We start from the raw sequence: 19,465 nt of genomic DNA, 5'->3' as shown, positions 1-19,465 counted from the left end.
TTTACTACTCAGATGTAGATATTCTGATTAATCTTAAATTATATCTCCCCAGGATTTTTCTTATCCAACCTCCGTTGCTTCTGATACTACAAGAAATCAGTAATTTTTCTTTTCATTAATGTTCATTTAGCCAGCAGGATACAGTAGCACACAGGAACAGTTCCTGCTATTTGAGAGGCCAGCCAGGACAATTTAATGAGAACTTGTCTCAGAATAAGAAAATGAAAAGGTCTTGATATGTAACTCGGTGGACTGAGTCCACTCCCCAGTACAGTAAAAAAATCTATCTATATCTGTATCTGTGTTTATATTTATACCTATACTTATACCTATATCTGTATATCCAGCTATCTATATATTTAGATGACACAATCTTTTATAAATTTTTTTTACCTGGGAGATGGGGGATTTGTTACATTATTTTCAATAGTGTTTCATATAAATCTCATGAATATCTTCTGTGGTTTCACATCTAAGAGAGCAAAAAAGAGGTTACCAGCTTAATTCATAGATTTCATGGACTTTTCACTGAAATTGTTATGAAAATTTCAAGGCCCCACATATATGCCACCCTTCCTCAACTTTCCTGTCTTCACAGTGTCTTCCCTTACTCCTCTTCTCCCTGATCTTTCATTCCTTTTTCTTTGTTTTAAATTTTTAGCATTTATTATTTATTAAAAAATATTCACAAGATGCACAAAGATAACACCCAGAGATCGTCAGTATCTACGTCCACTTTCACCAATGACTACATCTCCAGCAATTGTAGTACATATTTAAAACCTGGAAAAGAATGTCCATCTGATATGTGTGTATAGTTCCACACCATTTTTATCACATGCACAGGTTTATTTAAACATAACCACAGTCAGGACATGCTATGTCACCACCACAAATACTCCTTAGAGATTCACTTAAGGTATTGGTTCACCTTAGTATGTTCATTGTCCTGTAACCATTCAACAGTTACAGGACGGTAGGGTTATTTCAAGTTTTTTGATAATATAAGTGAAGCAGCTGTAAAAAGTTCTGTACAGTTATTATGTGCATATAAGTCTTTATTTCTCTCAGATAAATGCCCAGGTATGCCCTTCTTTCTTCAAATATTTATTTGTCTCTCGCAAGTACCTGGCAGCAATGATTGGGTGACAACACCCCTCAGTACTTAAGGATTGATTGATCCCTTCTTTGATGGATTTCAAAATTCAGTGGAGAGTAACTGAATTAATGAGTATTGTGACATGAGGGGATGAGATGTATTACAATGTGTGTCCCAAAAGAGAGACTGTGAGCTGTTTGATCCTGTCCCAAAGCTCTGTTACCCTTGTTTCAGCCTTCCCTCCTGTCCTTGAGACATCTATAGATATCTTCTGTACAATTTGGCTGTTTCTATAGAATCTAAAAGAGCAGAAAGGAGGTTACATTATTCGTACCTAGATATACTTAATCTGGAGTGAGTGTAGATACCAGCTTGGATTCATAGATTTTTGTGGAATGTCCTTTTCTCTGAAATGGGTGTTTTGAGATAAGTAACATGGAAAAGTGAGAGGACCTCCCTTAGAGAGCCTCCACATTTCACTTCTAGCTGCAAAATTCCAACTCTGGACAAATATCATATTTTTTAAAAAAATAACTTTTTTTATTCTATTTATTTATTTTTAAGTGTTGCTGATAATCGAACCCAGTGCCTCACACATGCTAGGCAAGTGCTCTACCACTGAACTACACCCCAGCCCCCCAAATCATCTTTTGACTATAGAGGACACTGAAGTACCCAGGGAGGTTCAGTAAATAACTCAGACACAGAGATGGTTAGCAGAGACTTAGCAGGTCCTCCGGGGTAGAACTCACATGGTTGCCTGTCAGCCTATGCTGTGTAGATTTAAAAAGAAAAAACAAAAAAAACAAGTAAAATTCAGGTGCAAAGCTAAAAAGCCTTTAATTAGAATGGATTATATAAAAATGTCTTATATTTTTTCTCAGCAGATTAAATAAAAAATGGATTCTGGGAATCAAACTTTGGTGACTGAATTTTTTTTCATGGCCTTAACCGATTCACTTGAGTACCAGGTGCTCCTCTTCCTGACCTTCCTCCTAGTGTATCTTGTTACTCTCCTTGGAAACCTGGGCATGATCACCCTCATTTGGATGGATTCTCGACTCCAAACCCCCATGTACTTTTTTCTCAGCCATTTGTCCTTTGTGGATGCCTGCTCCTCTCCCAAGATGTTGACTGACATCTTTGTGGAGAAAAAAGTGATCTCTTTCTTGGGTTGTGCTGCCTAGTTTTGGTTTTTCATTCAGTTTGTAGTGACAGAATGTTTCCTTCTGGCTGCCGTGGCATATGACCAGTACATAGCCATCTGTAAGCCCTTGCTGTATACACTCATCCTGTCCCAGGGTGTCTGTGTGCAGCTGGTGGCAGCGCCTTATGCCATGGGATTTATAAGTGCCATGAACCACACAACCTTGGCCTTTTGCCTACCATACTGTGGTCCAAATATCATCAATCACTTCTACTGTGACCTTCTTCCTGTCATCTCTTTGACATGTGCGGATACCCAGGTCAATAGAATTTTGCTCTTTGCCTTGGCTGGAGCCCTTGGAGTCCTCAGTGGTGTGATCATCTTGGTGTCCTACATTCACATTGGGGTCGCCATCTTGAGGATCCGCTCTGCTGCTGGCAGGAGCAAAGCCTTCTCCACCTGCTCTTCCCACCTGACGGCTGTCTCCATCCTTTATGGGACTCTTTTCTTCATCTATGTTCGTCCAGGCTCTAGTTTCTCTCTGGATATCAATAAAGTGATTTCCGTGTTTTACACCACAGTGATTCCCATGCTGAACCCACTAATCTACATCCTGAGAAACAAGGAGGTCAAAGATTCATTCAGAAGAGTGTTGGAGAGGAGGAAGATTCTTATTGGCAGATAGAGTAGGGTTCCGATTGTACCACAGGGAAGATGTAACATGGGATGGAGCCCAAACCACTGGACTGGGTGACAGGAGTCCAGATTTTAAGATGACATTCCCTCTTTATTGTTGTCTTATTGCTAGGTCTTATAAAATCTTTGGTCAAATTTTATTATTTCAGTGTTTTCATCAGCAAGAATGAGATTTTGAAATTCAGACTGAGATGGGGGAGATTGTATAATCATCAAATTCAGAAAATAATGCCTACATTTATGACTAGGAAATCAATATTCTTTATTAAAACCTAAATAAATGGGCTGGGGATGTGGCTCAAGCGGTAGCACGCTCACCTGGCATGCGTGTGGCCCGGGTTCGATTCTCAGCACCACATACAAACAAAGATGTTGTGTCCGCCGAGAACTAAAAAATAAATATTAAAAAAAAATTCTCTCTCTCTCTCTCTCCCTCTCTCACTCTCTCTTTAAAAAAAAATAAAATAAAATAAAACCTAAATAAATGTAAAAAATCATAACCTATGAGATTAATAGTACTTCAGTGCTGGTACTCAGAACCAAGTCCTGCGAGCTGGGTCTTGTGTGTGTGTGTGTGTGTGTGTTTTAATTTATTTTCAAATTTTTTAAAATTTTATTTTTCTTGAGTCCTTTAAAATATAAATGGTTACATATGGTATTGTTCTGCTATAATGGAACCCTGACACTTTGTAAAACTATCTGTATGTTTGGAGTAAATGTTTTTTGAAGACCTTTTACTTCATATGCACTGCGGTGATAGTAACACCTTGTCAGGATTCTGCCACCCAAGTTCATGATTTATGTACATAAAATACAGCCTGAAGTGCATTTTTTAAAAAAATCATGAAGTAGGTATTACTATCGTTATTGGTTTTTGTGTTTCTGGTAGGGCATTAATTAACATTTTAGAGATGACAAATCTGATAGCCATGAAGGGTCAATTTATTTCCTATGACCTTAATAATTGATTTCATGTTTTTCCCTCCCAATATAATATTTTTTCAACCCTATTTTTGTGTTCCTTTACGGGAATATAGCAACTGGTGCAAGAAATGAGGGGAATGTGTGATTGACACAGATGGATGACTCATCAAGAGCCCCACTTTGCCTTTCCTTTGAAGACCTTCATTGAGAGAAATTTAATTTTACTCTATAGAACTTGAAGGTTGCAAGAAGCCTTAATAACCTAGAATTTCTTTCTTTCTTTTTTTTTACTTTGTTTATTGATCATGCTTTCTGCACCCAATGCTGGCTGTCTTTACAAATGATTTGGGGAAATATTTGGGATAGATGCTATTCATGTAAGGTGGAATGAGATTCAATGAACTCTACAATTGTGAATTAGTGTAATATTACTTTGTGTTTCCACTATGTGCCAGTCATTATTATGCCTATTGAGTGGGAATAGAAGTATTCATATAATTTAGAGATTAGAAGAGTTGGAAAAACAAGCGATTAAAAAACAACAAAATAAATTTGATTATAAAGATTTCTGTGTCAAAATATCAAAGAATCAAGATAGAATGTAAGATTTTATACTTTAGAAAGAGTAGTGACAGAAATGTCTTTAAAAAGGGTAGGGATTGAGAATGATGAAGACCATCTGTTTTTCTGGGTGGCTTTCCATGAAGTCTGCTATCATTGTTTGGATAAGAGAAGGACGAAAGGACCCTACACAAAATGGTGACAGAGAAGTTGTGTTTCCCAGAAGAGGGATTGAAATTTGCTAAATCACTGTTTCTTCTAATTTTCAGGATATTTTCCTTTCTGCTGTATATTATGGGTGTTTTTGGAATGGAGAGGGTTGAAATAAGGGAAAGATTACTTAATGGTGTGTTGGGAGATGCGATTTACTGTGAACTATATGAGTACTAAAAAACATTATCATGTTTGTGGCTTATTAAAAATCTTGTTACCATTTCAACAGGTGATTCTTGGTTGCCTAAGATAAAAAGTTATTCCATTGCACTTTTTCTATTTTCTCTCTATACCCGGAATGGAACCCAGGGATGCTTAACCACCAAGCCACATCCCCAGCCCTATTTGTTTTTAATTTTGATACAGGGTCTCTCTAAGTCGCTTAGGGCCTTGCTAAGTTGCTAAGGTGGGCCTCAAACTTGCAATCCTCCTGTTTATCCTGGCACACAGTCTTAGGCTGTTGAATTTCAAAGGGAGTGATTGCTCTGATTGCTTGGGATCCGGAAAACTTGTTGGATAAAGTTATAATTAGCACATGTTTTATAGAACATATGAAATTTTTATCTCCAGTATTTCTGTATGTAAGAATGGACTGTAAGAATAGGTTAAGGAAAACGGGCCATAGGTGGTCACATGGGGATGACACATTGACAAACCATGACGAAACATCAACACCCATATCATGGAAGCAGAAGCAGTCAAGTCATATTCTACAAGATTAAAGAAAGAATATAGAATGAGTCCAGGCCTACAGTTTCCTAAGACACTGAGATGATTGAAAAGTTTATATGGAAATATAAATGACCAAAATATCCAAATTGCTCTTGAGGAATAAAATCAAGGTGGATATAGACTTATGAATATGTAGTAGTCAAGAAAGGATCAAGAATAGACCAAGGACCCTGTTAGCATTGCAGAGAGTACAGATGCATTATCTTTATAATTAGAGTACACACAGATGCTGTGCATAAACACTTTATTTATGGCAAGGTAACAGGGAATGAAGAGATTTTTAAAACATGGTATTAGACCCATTGGATGTTTGCATGAAATGAATGGAGTTTACCCCTGTCTTTCAGCACAAACCAAGAACACACTAGGTGGGGTGGAGTGGAGGTCAAGATGTGAACAGCAGGGACCAGAACAATGTAGAAGACACTATCAGAGAGTCTATTTAGGATCTGTGGTGGTGCCTAGAGGTAGGGAAATGTATTTTTTTAAACAGAATACAAAAACACTAAACTTGAAGGAAAATATTGATATGATATCCTGAACCATGTTAAATCTAATTTTGATACATCGAAAGTCACCATTCAGATCATGAACACATAAACCACATAGTGGGAAATATATTTATAATACACATAGCTAGCTTATTTAGGATATATGAATTTTACTGTGATTTAAAAAAAGACAGGCATCCTATTGAAAAAGTACACCAGGTTAGGCACGCTAATGTTACAAAGTTGTTAACTTCACCTGAAATCAGGGAAATTACAACTAAACAGGCAATGAGATACTATTATATCCTCATCGAGTAGCTATAATTATTATTATTGGCTCTCATACACTACTTAGGGGTTTGACACTATTCGCTTAGAAAACTTGGATTATCATGCCATTTTAATTGAGATGTATCTTATCAACCAAGATCACCTTACTGTGACTTTCAGCTTGACTAAACTTTAGGCAAGCTACTTCTTTTTTTTTAAAAGATAGATAGAGAGAGAGAGAGAGAGAGAGAGAGAGAGAGAGAGAGAGAGAGAATTTTTTTAATATTTATTTTTTAGTTTTCGGCGGACATAACATCTTTGTTTGTATGCGGTGCTGAGGATCAAACCCGGGCCGCAGGCTTGCCACATCCCCAGCCTGGCAAGCTACTTCTTGACTAGAGATCTTTGACCTCCCTTTCCTTGGAATATTTACTTTAGAAAACTAGAAATTGTCCATTCTTTCTAGGTCTCTTTGAGGCGTGAATCTTTTCCTGTCCTCCTCTCAGTTATACAATGCAGAAGTACCTTTCTCAAGGACTTTGGAGTTGTCTCTTGAATATGTAATCAATCATTAAGGAAGTGTGCCCTGTCCTCCAGTGTCTGTGAGAAAATAGGTGCCTAATTTTGGGTTTTGGCAATTAGTAAATGGATGGTCTAATCAAGTTGACCGACCTCCTTCTTAATACGCCAGTGCACTCATTAGCTGTCTCCAGTGTTTAAAAACTCTTCTACATTTTATTCCAGAAAAGCTGCGTTCAATGTCATTTTTCTATTGCAGTGGTTTTGAATAAAATATTTCCTGTTTTTTTTAACTCTCTCTGGTATAATTTCATCCTGACAGTTCAATTGCAATTTGATCCCTGGTATATTTACAAGAATATAACAGTAAAATAATAAATCACTTGTGCGATATTCGTATCATGGAATACTAGCAGTACTTTAAAATATATGAGTAACAGAGGATGGGTGGTGGTGATTGTCCATTCTGATGTGAGTGATGGTTATATGGGTATTTTTATCTGGTAATAATTCACTGAGCACTGAACTTAAGAATTATGGTCTTTTTCATTCAAGTGTTGTTTGTTGGTAAAGTTTAAAAATGCAGCATCAATGTTGTATTTCTTGGTTCAACCTCTCTTGTTAGGATGGGCTCAGAAAATATCTGTTCCTATATGACAAAACTTATTCACATGTTCCAAAGCAGTGTTTTCCCTGTCTGCCCTAGAAAATGAGAGGAACTATCACATTGGAACTGGGAAGTAAATCAAGTATGAGTGGCTAAACTCAAGCAGTCTTTCAAAAAATAAGTGACATTTTACCCCACTCTTAAAAAGGCAGAAAGATATTTTGTCAATCATGGGTGTGTCTGAAGATTCAGGATCAGAATCAATCAGAAAACTCAGATTTAGTTGTCTGCTCTCCAGACGCTTACTTTGAGACATGAGAATACGTTTTCCGCTGATGAGCAGGGGGTACATTGTACACATTATTGTTTTATGTAAGGCTTCCTCCCAAAGTAAGGTAATGCTACTTGGAAACAGATCTAGCATCAGAATTGCCCTGTGGGGCTCTTATTTCCTCTTACCTATCATATCCTTCCTATTCAAAGTATAGGCTTGGCATCCTCTGGGAACTTATTAGCCCATGCAGACTTACTCTTCACCAATTGAATCAGAACTTACATTTTAACAAGATACCAGACAATATGTAGATATGTTCAAGTCTAAGAAGAAATCTTGCACATAGCCCCAAGTTCAGAAGTTCATGTTATGAAGATTTAGTGTGAAAGATAAGATTTTATCTAACCTGTATGAAATTCTACTAAATGAATATCCTATGGGTTTATCTATCCTAGATCCTCATTCAAGAATGAAGAAAGAAAAAAAAAACCTATATACACTTGTGAGATAATACTTTACAATCAATGGCAAAGAAGTATACTAGATTTGGAAGAAAAACAAATGTTAAGTTATTAAAGAATATGGAGGTTGGACACAATGGCACATGCCTATAATTTCAGTGACTTGGAAGGCTGAGATAGGAGTATCACAAGTTTGAGGCCAGTCTCAGCAACTGAGTTCCTAAGCAACTTAGCGAGATTCTGTCTCAAAATAAATAAATGCATAAATAATAAGGACTGGTTATGTGGCTAAGTGGTTAAACACCCACGGGTCAATCCCTGGTGCAAAAAAAAAAAAATTATAAAGAGAGAAAGATGCTTGTGTGTTGCACACACATGTGTGCATATGTACATGCATGTGTGTGTGTATATGTGTGCACATGTGTTTGAGTATGTGTGTGTTTCCTTATCTAAAGAAGGTGACAATGAAGGTGGATGAGGATCCAATAGCATCTTACAGTGCACATGTGTTCATAAGGATGATTGATGTCAAGAAACATCTTTCCAGTGACGTTGATACCTGAAACGTGTGAGGTGACTGAGAAGTCCTGATTGGATGGATGAGTATTTTTAAAGATGGTTGGAAATGGAATGATATTTGATGTGACTTCTCCTAAGCATTGGTAGGTAAGCCCCAACCAGGGAAAATGTCACTGTCTACATCTTTTGGTTTCAGAGCATTTGGGCACAGTGTTTGGAGCAGGAGGTCTAAGTTATGTCCACGGTCCATCCTCTACTATAATGCCCTTCAGCTAAGCATTTCCAGAAACTTCATGGTACTTCTTGTGGGGAACACTCAAAGAGTTGTCTCATCATTTCACAGAAGTTTTCTCTGTATTTATTTGTCTTTGAAAGAGATAAAGAAAAAGGAAAGTATCCAGTGAAATATGGAAAACAAATAAGTTGACCCCAAAGAGCAAGAAAACTTTAATTTATTTTTCTCTTAACAACAAAAATCCCAAGGTATGGCAGACTTTGGGGACATGTTCTCCCAGAATGAAAATGATGTAACTGCTTCTGGGGACTTTGCAATGAATGCAAATGAATAAGACACTTAATTTGCCCCAGAGTGGACTCCCACTAGTTCCTTAGGAAGATTAAGAATAAAACTAACTCCTGGAAGCTCTGACTTCTCTGTGCAGTGGCACCCAGTAATGGTGGGGGACGGACTGAGGGCTGCAAAGGGGTCTATACTCCACATCAATTTAATTCTTTTTGATATCTCCAAAGAAGAAAGGAACTCATTAGAAAGTAAGTGTAGGTGACAGTTAACAATCATTTCTGTCTCTCTGCTTACACTTTGAGAAGTTCAAAATGAATTAAGTGGATTTATAAGAAAACTATTATAACTAGTAGCTAGTGGGAAATTGCCAGACAGAGGCCCCGAACCTCATGTATCCTTGATCATGACTTTCATTGCCTCCTCAGAACTTCATGTTTTCATATTTCTCAAAACTTTGTAGATGTTTAAAAAGTAACAGAATGATATTATAATCAGACCATAACTGGTTAAGAGATTGCACTGAAATCCAGCAAGAAGTACTGTGTTTTCCCTGTCTGAATATACATACATATAGAGGTGAGGATCAAGTTGAAGCCATCTTGCGGTACAGGAACTTCACTCGTTCTGAAGCCCTTGAGAGATCTGAGGTTCCCTCCTGCAGAAGTGGTATAGTTGAAAGCCTGGAGGCTCTGAATTCACACAGGACAGTGTTGATCTCACACCACTTTCTAGGAAATACAAGCCCTGAGACTTAGGTCAACACTTCACACTCTGAGCCTCGATTGCTTGCTTTGTGGGATGCAGATCACCTCGTTCTTTACCCAGACTTATGCGCACATAAATATGCTGATGTCTGCAAGGAATTTGGGCAGAATCTGCTGAGTCCCGAATACTGCACAATTGCTGTTCCTAGTCTCACACTCACTGTACCCCCAAATCTTCTGTATCATGAAGCCAGTCACACTCAGTCTTTAGCACTATATGGCAGAAAGTGATATTCAATTTGCCACAATTTCTGTGGTCTTTGGGTAGACAGCTTGAAGAGTCAGTTTTCTTAAAGGGCGAGGTGGGGGCTAGAGTTCTTTTAGTATCTTAGAATTTTAGAAATCTAAAGCTCTAAAGGCATAGCTTGTAATTCCCCCTCCCCCCCCCCCACACTTCCTACCTGTTAAGGATTCACAGATTTTTTTGCCTCTTCTTGGTCCTCACCCAGACTGATCCATTGTGGCTCTTTTTGTAATTGCTGCAATACTTTAAGGAATTGCTTTAGATTGTTCTTCTTCTTGGTGTGCTTTTGGATTACTTTTTTAAAAACAAAGGTAATACATTTACACTTGTCTTAAATATCTTAAAATTGTAGTAAAGCTAGGATTCCATTTGATTATTCACCAAATGCATTTTCCTGGTCCTTTTTAATCTCAGACTGCTAATTTGTTGTATTTTCTTCCACATTCTTGTATTATTTGTGCACGCATTTAAATAATTATCATTAAATAAAATGTTGAGATTTTTAAAAATGTAATTTTGTATTCATCATTCTGTAAGTTTCTTCTCTTAAATCTGTATTTTAAAAGTGACTACGTTGGCATGTCTAAAATCATCTTATATTGAAGAGTCAGTTTGGTACAGTGTTTACTAAATGAGTATACTCAAGTTTATTTTGCTGTGATTGTTTCAGAGAATATTTATGTGGATTCCAGTTTTGCATCATTTTAAACAATGGTGGCATGGGCATCCCTGCTTTTCCCCTGTGTGTGTGTGTCTTCAAGGTGGAGACTAGTGGAATTTTTTGACTCATCAGATAAACACTTAAAAAACTAAATGTAGCTAGTGGGAAATTGCCAGACAGAGGCCCCGAACCTCATGTATCCTTGATCATGACTTTCATTGCCTCCTCAGAACTTCATGTTTTCATATTTTTCAAAACTTTGTAGATGCGATGGGTGGAAGTTGTATATTGTATATTGCTGTTTTAATTTGGTGTCTATTTTTAGAAAGATTGGGCATTTTTCATGCTTATTGGACTTTGTAGGTCTCTCATGGTAGGATGTTCTTGTCCATTGCTATGATGTGATTTATTAATGGTCTGTGATAATTTACTTTTGTGTGTGTGTACGTGTGTGTGCTCTGGTTTTAACTCCTTGCAGTGGGTGTTGCAATGTTTTCCCCTGTGTGAATATCTTAATTTTACATAGAGTGCACTTTCATTTAAATTTATAGGGGATAGTACAATTCTTCACACTTCCTTCATTTTTTTAATGATTTTTATGCTTTATTTAAGAAGACCATTCCATAACAAAATAATAATTCTGTTTACTGTTTCTTGTCTTATGTTGACAGATAAGATATTTTTAGTTTTAGTAGTGTTTGGTAGATATTCGACATCACTTGTGTTTTCAAATGCATTCAAATATTGTAATACCTTTTGATGACTAATTTATTTTCATTTCCTTTTGCCGAGACCTGCACGGCAAGTAAATAGTTCTCTGGACGCAAGCGGTAGGTCGGATTAGGAAAATTAGAAATTATAAAAATAAAGACAAAGACTCAATTGTGAGTGGAAGCTGAACATGGTGGGTAAACCAGCCTGATGGAGTCTGGCTTAATAATGAGTGAACGTCTGCATATTTATTATACAGGTGTAAACGTCAAAGAGTTCACTGGGAAAAGCCTTCTTCAAGGTAAAAAGGATAAGGTTTGTGGGTAAAACAGCTTGGTTGGGGCTTATCAGCTCACATCCATTTCTTCTATTTCTGGCTGTTGGTATTTGAGTTCAAGGCTTTTGAATTAGTAAATTCCATGACAAGCAAGGAATTCTCCCTATCAACAGGTGTCAACTGTAAATGGGTGTTTCCCTCTGCAAGCACTTTCCCACTGAAAGATTCCCAGAAGCCGTGTCTCACTGTCCAGGGTTAGATACATAGGTCAAAGCAATGATTTATTCACTGCTCATAAATAAACATTCATTGTTGTTCTATAGGACTTGTATATATGCTTAGGTCAGCTTTTAGTTTTCTTGATTTATCTATTCTTTTCTATTCCTTTCCTTTTCTGTCCTGTGAACAATGCCTTACTCTTTTAATTAGGGTAGCCTCATAATTTCTATTGACATCTGACATAGAACACTCTCATTTGTTTTTCTTTTTAAAAATCATTTTGGCTTATGGGTATCGATTTTATATAAAATAATGAGTGAAAGTATGGGTATTTTATATAAAATCAATACCCATAAATCAAAGGCATTTTTATACATAAGTGATGAACTCACTGAAAGAGAAATTAGAAAAACTACCCTATTCAAAACAGCCTCAAAAATATAAAATACTTGGGAATCAATCTAACAAGAGGTGAAAGTCCTCTAGAATGAAAACTACAGAACACTAAAGAAGGAAATTGAAGAAGACCTTAGAAGATGGAAAGATTTCCCATGCTCTTGGATAGGCAGAGTTAATATTGTCAAAATGGCCATACTTCCAAAATTGTTATACAGGTTTAATACAATTCCTATTAAAATTCCAATGACATTCTTCATAGAACAAGAAAAAGCAATTATGAAATTTATTTAGAAAAGTAAAAGACCCAGAATAGTCAAAACAATGCTTAGAAAAAAAAAGTGAAGCAGGAGTCATCACAATACCAGACCTTAAACTATACTACCTAGCAATAGTGACAAAGATAGAATGGTATCGGCACCAAAATAGACATGAAGACCAATGGTACAGAATTGAAGGCACAGAGACCAACCCACATGAATACAGTTATCTCATACTAAACAAAGGTGCCAAAAACATACACTGGAGAAATTATAGTCTCTTCAACAAACGATGCTGGGAAAACTGGAAATCCATATGTAGCAAAATGAAATTAAACTTCTATCTCTCACCATGCACAAAAGTTAACTCAGAATGGATCAAGGTCCTAGGAATTAGACCAGAGACCCTGCTCCTAATAGAGGAAAAAGTAGGCCCAAGTCTTCATCACATCAGATTAGGCTTTGACTTCCTTAACAAGACTCCTAAAGTGCAATAAATAAAACCAAGAATCAATAAATGTGATGGATTCAAACTAAAAAGCTTCTTCTCAGCAAAGGAAACAATCATTGAGGTGAAGAGAGAGCCTACAGTATGGGAGCAAAGTTTTACCCCATTCACATCAGATAGAGCACTGATCTCCAGGATATATAAAGAACTTAAAGGATTTAATACCAAAAAAAACAAACAACCCATTCAATTAATGGGCTAAGGAACTCAACAGATACTTCTCAGAATAGGATATACATGTGATCAACAAATACATGAAAAACTGTTCAATATATTTAGCAATTAAAGAAATGCAAGTCAAAACTACTCTAATATTTCATCTTATCCCAGTCATAATGGCAGTTATGAAGAATAAAAGAAATAATAAATGTTGGAGAGGATGTGGGGGAAAAGGTATACTCATACATTGCTGGTGGGACTGCACATTGGTGCAACCACTTTGGAAAGCATGTGGATTTCCTCAGAAAACTTGGAATGGAACCACCATTTGACCCAGCTATCCCACTCCTCAGTCTATACCCAAAGGACTTAAAATCAGCATAATATAGTGATGAAGCTACATCAATGTTTATAGCAGCTGAATTCACAATAGCTAAACTGTGGAAGCAACCTAGATGACTTCAATAGATGAATGGATAAAGAAACTGTGGTATATACACACAATGGAATATTACTCAAAATTAAAAGAGAATAAAATTATGGCATTTGCAGGTAAACAAATGGAGTTGGAGAATATTATGCTAAGCAAAGTAAGCCAACCCTAAAAAACTAAAGGCCAAATGTTTTCTCTGATTAGTGGTTGCTGATCTATGATGCTGGTGGCATGGGAAGAATGGAGGAACTTTGGATTGGACAAAGGGGTGAGTGGGGAGGGGGCATAAGGGTAGGAAACATGGTGGAATGAAATGGACATCATTACCCTAGGTACATGTATGATTGCACGAATAGTATGTCTCTACACCGTGTACAACCAGAGAATTGAAATGTTGCGCTCCATTTGTATGCACTGAATTGAAATGCATTCTGCTGTCATGTACAACTAAGTAGAACAACAACAATGACAAAAAAATTGACAGAAAAAAATCATTTTGGCAAATTTTGAGCACTTCTCCATATTTTAAAATTGGACTGTTTCATCAAAACTTATTTTTAGATTATGATTGGAATTGCATATTCAATTTTGAAATAGTTTGGTGAGTATCCTTACTCAATCAGCCTAGGAAAACCAGGAGTCTGTCTGTTTTCTGACCAAATCACTTTATTGGTCCTTTGCAATGAGACAGACCACACACCCTAAGAACTGTCAGTGTCTTACTGAACAAAAGAAAAATGGAGTCATTGACAGGGGTTGAGTTTAGGTGAAAGTTATATCAAAAAACACATTTCAAGAGGTTCAAAGCAAAGCAGAGCTGAATGCAAAGGAATCAATCTCAGCTAGAAATAAGGCAGATATGAGGCTCTGTTTCCTTGGAAACTGCAAAGTTAAGATAGATGTGGAGTAAAGCATCCTCAAGCCCCCTACTTGACACTCTACCTATGTGGAAAATTCACCCTGTTTCCCTATGTCCGTGATACAGATCCTTCAGAAAAGAATGTTTCATCTACTGAAATAATTTTGATCCAAAAAAATTTTACTAGTTGTGTGAAAAAATAGCAGTCTTTCAAAGGAGAGGGTTGTTGGGACAGTTTGTAGCTACAGCATATGGATGGGATAAACACAGTTTACTCCTAACTTCACAGTTGGCTTGATCTTCGTCTGTTAGACCGGCTTGAAGAATGGCCAAGCAGGTGCTTACTTTCCCAGTGAAAGCAGAAAAACTTTTAAAGGAGAAAGTGAATCTTTACGATGGACTCCACAAAATGTATTTTTTTTCCAATTATTTAGTTGCTTACTTCTTTGTTTCAGTAAAAGTTGCCTAATGTGTGTGTGTGTGTATATATATATATATATATATATATATATATATATACACATTTATATGTGTATATATATTTTTAATATTTATTTTCTAGTTGTAGTTGGACACAATACCTTTATTTTATTCATACATCTTTATGTGGTGCTGAGGATCGAACCCAGGGTCTCGCACATGCGAGGTGGGTGCTCTACTGCTGAGCCACAACCCCAGCCCGCATAGCGTATATTTTGCTTTGCACAAATCTTGAAGATTCCTTACTAGTCTTATTCAGTTATTTTATCAGTTCAAACTTATATGTATTTTTCCTGTTATAATTTATATGTAATTATTTTTGATTTTTCATATTCATCTATTATACTATTTTTGAACTTTTATTTTTTTAAAAAACGTGTCTCATTTTTTTTTCTAGGTTTTCTTCTTCATTTGTTCTTGCTTTTCTGCTTGCTTGCAGGTACTAGGAATTGAACCCAACACCTCGCTCATGCTAGGCCCTTGCTTGTACCACTGAGTTATATTCCTATCCCTTCTACTAGGTTTTTCTATGTGGATAATTATCTTGTCCACAAATGGTGCCCATTGTTAACAAATTATGAATGATTCTGATGTTTTATCATTGCACACATGTATTCACTGGGGGTTTCTTTTCATTAAATTATAGTTCTTTTTATTTCTAGTTTGAAACGCTTTCTGACAGTATCATTTTATTAAATTACTTTTTCAAATTTTATTGAAAGAGTTGTGCTTTTCCATTTAGTCTATAAGGGTAGTGAATGATTGCATAGGTTTTCTAACACAGAAAGTTTTCTTTTTCTTTTTTTAAATATTTATATTTTAGTTTTAGGGGGATACAGTATCTTTATTTTATTTTTATGTGGTGCTGAGGATGGAACCCAGTGCCTGGCGCATGCCAGGTGAGTGCGCTACTATTTGAGCCACTTCCCCAGCTCCACAAACTTTTCTTAAACATCCATTTTCTCTTTAAGTCATATTACTCTTTAGCACTGTGATACATACACTTGATGGGCTAGCATTTTATTTAGACTATTTTTAAAAAATTAATATTCCTAATTTATTTTCCCCTGCATCATGTTATGGTTTTAAGATCCTTGCATGCCTTATAAATTCTTGGCTTTTCTCACCAGAGACCCAAACCTACTGATGGCCGATGAAAACCGCACAAGGATCACCGAGTTCATTTTCATAGGCTTAAAGTTCCATCCTCAGCTGCAGGTCTTCCTTTTCTTGCTCTTTCTGCTTTTCTACCTCGTCACCATGACGGGGAACCTGGGCATGATCATCCTCATCCGGGTGGACTCGCGCCTGCACACCCCCATGTACTTCTTCCTCAGCCACCTGTCCTTCGTGGACATCTGCTTTTCCTCGGTCGTGGGTCCCAAGATGCTCACCGACTTCTTCTCGGAGAGGAAAGCCATCTCTTTCCTGGGGTGTGCCCTGCAGCAGTGGTTCTTTGGTTTCTTCGTGGCCATCGAGTGCCTTCTCTTGGCCTCCATGGCCTATGACCGCTACGTGGCCATCTGTAACCCCCTACTGTATTCGGTCGCCATGTCCCAGAGACTCTGCATACAGCTGGTGGCCGGACCCTACGCTGTCGGCTTCCTGAACACCATGACTCACACCACGGCCGCCTTTCGACTTCCCTTCTGCGGCTCCAACATCATCAATCACTTCTTCTGTGACATGTCCCCCCTCCTCTCCCTCGTCTGCGCTGACATCCGCGTCAATAAACTGCTGGTTTTCATTGTGGCCGGAGCTGTCCTGGTGGTCAGCAGCCTGACCATCATCGTCTCCTACTTGTACATCTTCGCGGCCATCCTGCGGATCCGCTCGGCCGAGGGCAGGCGCAAAGCCTTCTCCACCTGCTCGTCCCACCTGACGGCCGTGTCCATCCTGTACGGGACCCTCTTCTTCATCTACGTGCGCCCCGGTGCCATTTCCTCCCTGGACCTCAATAAGGTGGTGTCGGTGTTCTACACGGCCGTGATCCCCATGCTGAACCCACTCATCTACAGCCTGAGGAATAAAGAAGTCAAAGCTGCCGTGGGCAGGACCATCACCAAGGGGAAGTTTTTCATCAAGAATTAAACTCACATCCAAGAAAACAGAGCAAAGGAAAACCTTCTGGATGTGATTCGACTACCTGGGCGCCAAACCTTTTGCAGAATTTGGAGGGAGGGGGGAGGGATGTCATCTCTCCTTCCACATGATTTTTATTTTACTATTTAATATTTTAAGCTCCATCTCATCATGTTCCTATACTCAAAAACTCCTAGGCACTCAAGAGTCAGAATATTTCTACTTCTTTTAAACATCCTTATTACTGGAAACACAATAAGACTCAATGCATGGTGGAACCACATAGCTGGTAATACAGCTATAGCTGTTGGAATAATGTGAACATCCATGGCAGCAACATATGTTCCCCATCCCTTTGTGCAGAACTGAAAATATCAAACAGCACAAGTTATTTAGGTCTGTAAATGATCGTTTTTAACTGAAGGAATTTCTCATATCTATTTTAAAAATTTTATTTTATGAAGACTTTCTTTATTTTTCTTAAAATAGTCATAATCATTCCAAAAAAAAAAGGAAGAAAATATAGAGAAGCAAAAGAAGAACAACAATAAAAGTAAAATCCCTGCTGGGCATGGTGGCACGTGCCTGTAATCTCAAGGACTCAGGAGACTGAGACAGGAGGATTGTATGTTTGAGGTCAGCTTCAGCAACTTAGCAAAACTCCATCTTAAAAACAAAAACAAAACAAAACACCCTCCCTCCCAAAAAACCCCCCCACAAACCCCTCCAAAACTGACTGAGGGATGTAGCTCAGTGGTAAACCACCCCAAGCTCAAGCTCCAATACCAAATAAATACATAAATATACACAAAATCCTTATAATCATACTCTTTTACCAAGAGGCAAATATTAATAACATGTTCCAGGTGTTTCTCTGTGTATTTGACTCTTTAAGCTATCCCAGCTATTATTTTATTATTTGATATCTATTTTTTTTGCTAGTTCTTCCAGATGAAATTCAATAGGAATAGCATACTATAGAAATTAAACATAAAATGAAAAGAAAAAAGAATGAGAAAACCAGAAAAATTCTAAAAACTCAGAGACCACAGTTATTGAGAAGTCAGATGTTAACTAAGATGTAGAAAAATTATAGCCTGTTTTCATGCTGGTCTTTGTTGTTGTTTCCAAATTGTAAGGCAATGGAATTCAAAGGTACTTTTAACACCTCTTTACCATCTGCAAATATGCTGAGGAATTCAAGAAGGATTACAGTTATTTTCAGAGAAGATAAAATTATGCTTGAAAAGTGTCTATTTGATAAAACCAGGGTCTGCAGTGTTTCTTTAGTCCTGATAGTTGGGCATGATATAAAAATGTACAGTTATGTTTAGACTATGTCAAAATTTATGCCTGAGTGTGTGGTGGGGGAATGGGGAGGGCGGGGGCTAAAAGCAGGATGAGACACCTTCAAGAAGTCATGCAAGGGAAAACCAGGGTGTGGATTTATCTTAAGCTCCTGCCACGTGGAAGGGTGGGATGAGAGGCAGGGTGTGCTAGGGCTTTCTGAGGCAAAGAGATGGAATCCACTGCTGAGTGTCACAATCCTTGCTTTCTCCACCAGGGATAGGAGAAGCTGCTTTGAGTATTGCAGGTATTCTAGAGGTAGCTTTTTACAGGCACTGATGAGAGAGTCGCTTGAGTTCAGAGGAGATGAGCAGACTGTGCCGGGAGCTGGATGCAGATGAAGATAGATGGATTAGGGGAAAAAATGAGTCATGAGCCAGAAAACCAGAGGGTCAGAAATAGTGCCCACAGGAGGTTATTGAATGGATTCCTACCGTACATACCATAGCTCACAAATTCTTCCATTCAATTAATATTTATTTGTTTATTTTTGAAAGAAATAAGCGGAAGATGGCATAAATAATCACAGATATGAATGTGTTTGCTGCTTATAGTAAAACAAGGTAACTTTGTTCTTTCTTTCTTTTTTTTTTTTTTCAAAAAGGAAAATTATCAAGGCTTGATCTGTGCTCGGCAGCAGAGGTTCTTTGGACCCTTGTGGCTGCATAGGGTTCCTCTGGTCATTCATGGTACATGTGGCTCCACTGAACCCCAGAGCTCCGTTAACTGCCGTGTCCCATAGCAGCTGTGTCTCAGAAGTGGGTAAGCTCCATGCTTTGGGTTCATGAACACCTTAGTATTTCATGACAGCTGCTGATTTCCAATTCTTCTCCATTATCATTTTTGAGATATCTCTCTACTATGCACCACTGAATATCCTGATACTTCGTCCAATACACTTTCCCTTAAAAGTATTATATTAAGGCACTTTTAATTGTATACATTAATAAAATAGAATAATGAATCTTTATGTCCCCATCACCCAAGTTGTTGTTGTTCTTGAAATGTGAAGTTAACCTGAAGTTCAGC

The 19,465-nt window shown here is 37.6% G+C and overlaps 2 protein-coding genes across 2 annotated transcripts; both read left to right on the top strand.

The window, feature by feature from the left end:
• Positions 1-1,998: 1,998 nt before the first annotated feature.
• On the top strand, positions 1,999-2,931 carry LOC308639102 (olfactory receptor 5G25-like; the record flags this gene model as incomplete). The annotated part of the gene is given in 2 exon segments (XM_081277115.1): positions 1,999-2,283; positions 2,287-2,931. Coding segments are annotated over 2 exon segments (930 nt in total).
• A 13,222-nt stretch (positions 2,932-16,153) lies between these two features.
• LOC308638768 (olfactory receptor 5G9) lies at positions 16,154-17,098 on the top strand (the record flags this gene model as incomplete). Its single annotated transcript, XM_081276541.1, has 1 exon — positions 16,154-17,098. One exon carries the CDS (start codon positions 16,154-16,156, stop codon positions 17,096-17,098), a length of 945 nt encoding a protein of 314 aa, XP_081132667.1.
• Positions 17,099-19,465: the final 2,367 nt, after the last annotated feature.

This window comes from Spermophilus citellus (genome assembly GCF_964194105.1).
Source record: "Spermophilus citellus genome assembly, chromosome: 2".
Classification (NCBI taxonomy): Eukaryota; Metazoa; Chordata; class Mammalia; order Rodentia; family Sciuridae; genus Spermophilus; species Spermophilus citellus.
Note: the sequence above shows the minus strand (reverse complement) of the source record. Positions and strands in the feature narration are given on the sequence as shown.